This window comes from Xiphias gladius, chromosome 22 (assembly GCF_016859285.1).
Source record: "Xiphias gladius isolate SHS-SW01 ecotype Sanya breed wild chromosome 22, ASM1685928v1, whole genome shotgun sequence".
Classification (NCBI taxonomy): Eukaryota; Metazoa; Chordata; class Actinopteri; order Istiophoriformes; family Xiphiidae; genus Xiphias; species Xiphias gladius.
The window spans coordinates 11,184,065-11,193,112 of NC_053421.1; the positions used below are offsets into that span (position 1 = coordinate 11,184,065).

General features: G+C 42.1%; 1 protein-coding gene across 1 annotated transcript in view; it reads right to left on the minus strand.

Moving 5' to 3' along the window:
- Nucleotides 1-8,550, minus strand: part of triob (trio Rho guanine nucleotide exchange factor b) — a 105,242-nt gene extending 96,692 nt beyond the window's left edge. Inside the window, exon 1 of the mRNA XM_040117200.1 lies at nt 8,285-8,550. Coding sequence (XP_039973134.1) covers nt 8,285-8,354 — 70 coding nt within the window. The 5' untranslated portion in view covers nt 8,355-8,550. The remainder of the gene's footprint in view (nt 1-8,284) is intronic.
- Nucleotides 8,551-9,048: the final 498 nt, after the last annotated feature.

Below are 9,048 nucleotides of genomic sequence, written 5' to 3' on the forward strand. Positions count from 1 at the left end.
ACAGATAAAGGGTGGTCCAGCCACATCCTAGGTTGTGACCTAGTCTGGTTTTCCTTTAATGTGACCCACATCTCTTAGTTAGTCTGTCAGTCAAATATGATAACCTTTGCTCTGATATCTCATTTACTAAAGGCACGAGAGAAGGAAAGCATGCATTGTGGTGGCAACACGCAAACAGAAGACCACTACATTTCATTTTTTATTACAAAACAAGACCATTATTTGAATATATGACAACCCTGAGCAAAGGCAAGGCATGAGGTAATGATGGAAGGCTGTGTGGGAGAGGAGTGGAGGAGGTGATGAAAGGAATGAGAAAGGATAGAACGAGTGGGAGTCTGCAGTTGACTGATAGAGGTTTCTCTCTTATCAGATGAGGGATTTGCAGGAGAGACACAGACCAGCCCACAGCCTATTTTTATGACCCGCAATCCTCCCTATGCCTCCATCCCTCGTTCATTAACCCCACATCCCTCCACCCCCATCTTCCTTGCTTCCATGGCCCCGGGCAACGTGGGTGGGATGTTGTGATTTATACCTCTGTGGATGTGTGTGTGTGAATGTGTGTACATGTGCATGTGTGAGGTAATGAGGCTGTCCCACAGGCTACACTTAGCATCCTACAAAACACATTACCAACCTATTGGACTTCCTGATTATCGACAAGGCTACCAACCAATATCTTTCATGGATGTATATGGAAGAGTATTCAACTGATTACGACCTTGCTGGTATAATGTAAAACTAACAAATGTAGTTTTAAGTTATATAGTCAAGAGCCTTTCATATTGTCCTGTTAATTACTTTACATCACATTATTACTGAATGAGAAGTGTCTCTCTTAGCATATGCACAATGCAGAGGAATGTAGCATAGATCTAACATGGTAATATCCTTCCTCTGCATATTTTTCTCAGAGGTCCTGCTTCTTGCTTCTGACTGGTCCCCAATGCATCATGCAAGGTTAAGCTCAGGGACTGTCTGTCTTCAAACTGTCAAGAAAATGAATGGCAAAAATATCTGACCAGCTTCATTTGAGTTCAAGCAAACTGGGATATATCTGCACATTTTCCTCTGCGTTAAAAAAAAGAAAATGCCTGGTCCTTGTCTGTGTGTCACCAAAGTGACCCTTGGCATAGATGTAAATGACATTTTACAACAATCAATAATTTGGCAAGATGGAGGGGGGTTACATGTCTGTAAAGTGTATTACGACTCTCTTGAAAAGGCTGAGAGTCTCTGATGAGATCGATCAGTATTGGCAAGCGGTAAAACAGGTAATTGTCCTGCTGTGCTACCTTCCTGATTGTCTTCTCCATAAAACTCTCCAATAAACACTCAGAGAGGAATGAGCTATAATAAGCATCCCAACATCTGGTCCTTATTGGGGACATACAGTAGGCTTTTTATATAAACTCAGGCAAGGAGGAGAAAACACCCTCACTCACAGACAGTACACTGGTCTGGAATTGCTCATTTTTCTATGCTGCTAACTGCTTATTTGTCTTGGATCCGTTGCACTTACTGATCACACACGCACCAACACCCTGCTGTGTTTATTGGCACAGTTAACTTGTTTTTATATCTATTTGAGTATGTTATTGCTTACTGTTACTGTTTTTGCTGATTGAGTTATATTATTGATTACAGACTTATTAATATGGTAGATAATACCGCTGTTTCAGGTTAAATTGAATTTAGCCAATTTGTAGGCTGGAAAGGAATGTATATGATTTACGAAAGGAAACCATTTTATGGTGCGGTGCACTAGGGCACAGCTACAAAGTTTCACCGTATGTAAGAGCCCCTTTTGCTTATTTTTGTGCCCTTATATTTTGCAGCACACATCCTTATAAGGCAAACCAGTTCATGGACCTCAGTTGTGGCCAATGAGTATCATGATGACCTCTAGGAATCTCTTGTTGGACTTGCAGAGGTTTGGAATTGTTTGCTTTAGAGTATCTTTGCACCGATACAAACAATGCCATTGTGTCGTTTTTTTGCCATATAGGAATACACTGATGTATTGACCTAACAATGCTTCTGGTGAACTAAAATACTGCCCAACATGATATAACGTTTTTTTCTAAGAAGCAAAAATAACTTATCAGCCTGACTGTTTTGGCACTTCCAGTTTATCTTGTTTGCTAATGCTGAATCTGCTATGTGAGAGATCTTTATTGTATACCTTATCGTGAACATTACATGTTTTCATTATTTATTTTACAATAAATATATACTTTAGACTTCTATGTCTTTCAAACTTGTCCTCTTTTCCTCTTTGAGTTGAATGAGTGAGATAGCGGGGCCCAAACGATTTAGCAGTGTAGGCAATGCCAATCTAAGCTTATAGTCTCTAACTCTGACCAACTGCCAATTAGGCTGCCCCTGGATGCAACCATAAGGCTTCAGCCTCATGGAGAGCAGAGTAGCCTACATTTTGCAGGGTGTGCTCCACCCAAGCCTCAGCTTTATAATTTGATGAATGAAGGCTTGTTTGTCCCTCTAAGTATATTATGTCCTCTCTTTCTGGATCTCACTCTCTCTTCCCTCCATCCTATATTTTCATTTACTCTCCTGATTCTACATCAGTGTCTTTACTCTGTCCGTGTCCCTTCTAAGAACACGTGTGCCTCTGCCTTTCCATTGACCCTCTTTCTATCAGCACTGCTTACCGTACATTCAATGCTCTGAGATGCATACTGCATGGCCTGTTAAGGTCCTCTTCCTCGTCTACATGATTACATAAGATTTCTGCTTGAGTATGCAAGACACAAGATAACATTAGGTCATTATGCTTTCATTGAATGTGACTTTGCTAGAAGAAAATGAAGAATCACTGTTCAGTGATTTGGCTCTCCTTACAGCCTGCACTGGCACAGGTCACTGGGTTCACTCTGGGCACAGACGGAAGTGGCTCACTGCACTGTCAATACTGACATTGCCTTTGGGGATGCTGAGGCACTGCAATGCAAGAGGCACTGAACGGCAAGCTATTAAATATAGCATGCATAAAGTGTTGTAACAAACATTACAAGTCTTTTTTTTAGTGGTTAGATAGGGTTTTTTTTTTTTCAAATTTGAAAAACAAAGCATAGGGGTTTTCCAGGGTCTTTCATAATTATTCTCTACAGAACTACAAAGATAAAGTAGATGTAATCACTTATGCTCCTGCCTATCAATTATTCTTCTGGTGTATATAAAAAAAAAAAAATCTATTATTTAACCCTGCAGACTGCCAAGACACTCATACATGTATAGTAGAAAGCCTGTCTGAATTAGTAATGAATGTTTCAGACAGTGGAGAGTTTATCTTTGCAAAAACCCTCAGCCTCATACACCATGGGTGCTATGACTGATGACCACTGTCTTATGACCAGTGTAGTTATGACTGGGGATATGACTTTTACGTAAATTGTTTCGACAGATATTTAATTCCAGCATACAGTACATTCGGTTGCTTTTATCTCGATTGAGTTTCACAGTGCAGTTCTATACAACAATGCTATTGCTCAGGCCCAATAATTTCATTACCTGTCACTTAAGAGACATTTTATGAATTAATACCTTGTGTAAAAATATACTATCATGCACGTTATTTTTGGTTTTGCCAGGATGGCTCTCTACTGGAGCTCAAATATATTTATGCAGCAATTAAGTGTCACCAGTGACCAGATGATTTTAGTTCATGTGGAGCTAATAGCTCTGGCATGAAGATATGACAAGACAGAAACAGTAGCTGTGTTTTGAAAAAAACTTCACTACACATTGTGGTATGCTGCATAAAATACTGAATATCAGCCCAGCATTTTCCAGACATATCTTTGAGCATCTAATACACTAGAAGCTTTGGGAAACTTGTAAGCCAGTTATGATTAAGTATGCCTTGATCTGGTTTTGGTGGCCCTGCAAATTAATCAGGGTTTAGACCACAAGTTTTGCTCCATTTGATTTATTGAGTGATTCACATTGCAAGTGATGTGGCATGTCATCAACCATTTTAAATACAGAACACCAATATTTACACTTGTGACGAAATTTGAAATTTATCAGCACAAGACTATGGACAGACCCAGATCAGCATACCATAATAATCCTTTGTCATGCAAAACTGGTAGAAATAATCTATGAAAAGACTGACATTTTAAAATTTAATTTAGAGGGGAAATGCATGTGGATTACAAAAGGGTAGTGCATGACAAATAGCACAATATATAAGAAAATTTTAATTTTTGGGTATCCCTGGGCAAATTACATATTTTGTTGATTTTTGAAGTGAACAGAAGAACCTACCGATGACTCTTCCATGTAGACCCTGTTTGTGCAAGCCCTGCTGAACAGTGGAGTGGTGCACCACCACTCCTCTATCAGCTGAACCTTCCTACAGCTCCTGTGCAGTCATACGGGGGTTTTGCTTTGCCTACCTGCCCAGCAGATGTGAAGTTTTATCTGAAAATTTCTTGGTCTTCCAAATCTTGTCTTGACTTCAACAGCTCCCCTTAACTGTCAATTCTTAATGAATTTTTGGAGACTGGAGATATCAAGCTGGAAGTGCTTTGATTTTTTCATAGCCTCCCCTGCTTTGCAGAGATTAGGTAGCCTCATTTTCTGTCAGTTGTTAGAGAAGTCAATCATTGATGAGAGTTACTACAAGGTTTGAAGAGTCAGAGAATTTATCACCTCTGGAAATGTCATCATCTGACAAGTCCTGGTGATAGTTCTTGAACTGCCATACGAGTCCGTATGAGTAAGTTGAGGCCTGATGAGTTCATGAAATTCTGTGTGTTTTACAAGTAGAAGGGTGCCCAAACATTTGCGCATGCCCCAATTACTTTTTAATTTTCTCTGTTTTTTAAGGTCATGAAATAAAAAGGCTAATTTTTAATGTCAGTTTGCAGCGGGGGTTGTATTTACTTCTGTTCACTTCAAAGGTCAACAAAATATGCAATTAGCCCAGGGATGCCCTAACTTTTTTATACAACTGTATGACATGACATTGTAAATACTCCAGAAAGGCACTTGTACTTACTCTGTTAATGGTTGTTGTAAGTGCTGCACCAACAGCTGGAAGATACTTCACAACAATATACCACAACTTCCAGACTCATCCTAATACAATTCCTGACCGTTCCACAACTAGGCAAACCTCTACTTATGAGCAACTTGGTTTGATTATAAATTTCCCAATATTTCAAGTTCACAGGGGACATGCTACTAAGCTTTGTGTGGGCTCTCAGCAGTCAGCAGTATGTAAGTGGGCTGTGATGCCTCACTTTGAAAAATGCTTGATTAAAGTCCAAATGTGCAATCTAAATGGAATATAAAGGGGTACTACACCAAATTTTTTCGAAACAGAACTGGAGACATATTTTTGTCTAACAGTCGACTGATTATGCTATTTATATAAGGGCAGTAAACGACTAAATATTGTTATGAAGAGTGTTATTGTATTACCATGCTTTAAAAGGTTTGTATTGCAAATGCTTGCAAAGCTGGGGTGATATATACCTGGATAGCTGAGCATGACAGGGTGAAAAAGGTTAAAAAAAATGTCATTTTTGTCTTTGAAATGTTCACGAAAGCAGCTGAATATTTGTCATCTTTGACCAGTTGCAAAAATTTCAGGATTGGATTTTAAATCACAGCATGAGCAACCTGGGAGAGTGACTCAACGGCTGAGCTGTGATCAACAGCAACAGTGTGGGACTCAGAGATGGAGCTCCATCTGCTCACTGAAAATAATCAAGCCAAGAGGAAAATCAAGTATTTTCAAGGGCCAGTGATAATGTTATCCATTCAGGTGAAGAAATTCTAAACTAGTGCACAATCAAAAACTAGGACTTGGGTACTTTGATTGAAATCTCAGTACAATCAACCAAACAGTCAGCCAGCAAATTAGTCTCTCACTAAGTCAACCTCTTAGCCAGTCATCAAGCCACTCAGGCGGCCAGGCAGTAACTTTAGGTCTTGTTTAGTAGACTCTGCCACATTGTAGCCTTCACTGGCTAACTAGGGCACGAAAGTGCATCCGGAGCCCCAGAAGAACAAAACGCACTCACACACACGTACACAGAGTCCCAGAAATAAAGTGCTTGGGATCAACCAGGATGCGCAGCTGTGTGCCAAGACTTCAACATGTAACAAGCTGGCAGCAATTAGAGAGCCTGCTGGAGAGGCTACAGGGAGCGGAATGGCCATTACTACTGGTCGTGCACAGTGAAACTCTAAGAAAGATTGGGATACATGGTATGCAAGTGTGACCAAATGAATGACTGACACATCATCTCCCGTTTAGACAGATTGCAGATATATATATGTGATATACCAGCTCTAATCTCAGGTGGAGACATTCACCTTCATCCACACACATCCACAGACATCCGACTATTCGACGATATTCACTCAGATTTAGGGCTGTTCTCCCACAAACCTCATCCATACTTTCCCTTAATAATAGTCTCTTATAAAAGCTTCCTGAGGCCGTAGCCTATTTCTGTCGCCATCATGAATGCTGTATGAACCGTGTTTGCTGCTATATAAACATCCAAGTAGTCAGACTTCAATGTGAGCCAACTTTCCAACCTGATATAACACAGCTATAGGAAAATACATTGGCAGGCGTCCCACCAACCGTAAGAGAGACTGTAGCGTTTGAACACAATCCACTTTGACAACATTCCTAACCGTCTGACTGGCAATTTCTAGAAGAAAGTATGTGGTTTATAGATTGTTTAAAAGAACATGAGGTATATGTGTGTGTAAATGCAACCACATGTCTGCTGCATTTATTGATTAATATGCATTTATAATTTGATTTGTGCACAAGCAATGTGTGTGTGTGTGTGTGTATGTGTGTGGGTTCCTGCATGTGTGCAACCAGCAGACCCCGAGGCACCAGGTGTCACAGAGGGAAACAGCTGAGAGAGAGAAAGACAGCTGCTTCTTCTGGTGTGTATCAGAGGTGGTCCTGCTCTAATGGTGGCGACATCTTTCCCAACACTGGACTTTTGCTTTAAAATCTACCTTCCCAAAACGGAATCTCTGCCAATCTCTGCCCTCCTAATGGCTGTGACTGATTGGGTTCAAGATGTATTTTACAAAGTTAGATCAAGTGGGGGCCTGCTTGTGGGTTAACATCTAGGAGGGTGTTAGATGGAAATGAAAACAACATCTAATCTCAACACATAATGTTGACAAGCCCCAGTTCTAAATTTTGTCATATACTGTATTCACACTGTTTGAAATACCAGTTACACATGTTTTAAAAAAGCCAAAAAATAAACCACATCTTTTGATAAACCTTAGAACAGTACACCAATATCCCAATAAAACATATCTTTCTATAGGAATGGGATAGATACCTTAATATTACAAATCAGCATGTGACTATATCTGGTAGAGACTCATTAGCTTTAAGGTGAGAATGCTCAAGTAATCTGAAATGACATGTCAAATCTACAATTTTAGGTCAGACAATAACGTTTCTCGCAAGCTCCATCACAACAAAGTGCATGACAAAAGTGCGCCTGTGTTACTATTTTTGGCTGATATCAGGCACCAGTGCAGCGCCCTATGACCCACGAAATGTGTATATGTTCTGGACGCAGAGCAATACGGTAGGCAGCCCTACCCCTCGTTTGTTATGATGATGCCATCACATTAGACGGGCCCGGTGGGTAGAGTGCAACCTATTGCCCATGTGTGCGTCTATGGCCTGGCCTCTACCCGTGCATGTCTTCCGGGGGAACCAGGGTTAAGAGCGATGCGAGATCCCACGTTCGTTTACGAGACTGTTCGTTCTGTACGCGTCTGCAGACAGAAATTTAAAAAGAAAATCAAATCAAATAAAAATAAAAATGTTCAACCCACATCCGAGGGGTTCGTGGTGGTAACTGCCTGTCGCGTCGAAATACCCGTACAGCCCAAAGGGACTGTGGTCGAGCTGAAAATATCCACACCTTGTAGCCCACTTGGTCCAACCCAAGATGGGCTCACTGCCTGATCATCAAAAGCACGTATTTCAGGAGGTGTTACTCGAGCTGTTGTCATAAAAGGCTGCGGAGCGTCAAGTCAGTGGACTCAAAGGTGGTAAATAACTACAAGCCGCGCGCATCTCTCCGGCACGACCGACGCGCCGTAGCCTACACAGGGCGCCCATGAAACCCGTCAGTGGGGTTGTTTTTTTTTTTTGGTCATTTTTGTCAACAATGTGGCAGACCACCGGGGATCACAGCGACAGCTCTGCCGTAGCTCCCGGAGCCAGACTCGCCCCTTCCCGACTTACCGGATTTGAAAAACGCCGCTATGTCTGCAGCGTCCTTCGCAGCCTCATCTAGTCCCTCTCCTGCGCTCATGGCTGTGGTCGCTTGCGCGGATATAGCGACGGATATCCTCCGTGGGTTTTGTTGTTGCGACAATTATTTATCAGCAAGAGCGGATCCTGACGCCTTTCATTGAAGCAGATCCGGTCATGCAATCTGTGCTCCCTTCATTAAGCGAGAGACCTCCTCCTCCATTTTGGCCGAGAAGGGAGAATCCTGGCGACCGATCGGCGGCGCTCCCGAGTTGGGACATGACGGAGAGGAGGAGGAGGAAGGGGGTGATAGTGAGAGAAGGCGGAGGTAAAGGAGGAGGGGAGGAGTACTGAGGGAGGAGGGCTATTCCGTTTCGAGGGCATGGGTGGGGGTGGGATATCCTGGGATTCCGTTTCGGGGGGTTTTGGTGCATTGTGCGCCACCCAATTTTAGTGTGCGCCACAGCACATCAGCAGCCCCCGGCGTCACTCACTGCGGTGCTGATGCGGGCTGCGTGGGAGTCGTTCTTTGGGGATTGTATGTCTTAATAGCTCGAGCCCAGATGTTATGGGGGATGCCATGACGGTAAACACCACGGACAGCTTTTTTTTTTTTTCCTTCACACGCCTAGTGGTAGCAGTATATCGTCCTTTTCACGTTTCACGTTATTCGGCCCTTAGAGCGGAATTCTTCCAAATTCGAGTTTAATGTGCCCATGGGGTCACTGGATTCCGATCTTGCATTAGTTACGTTC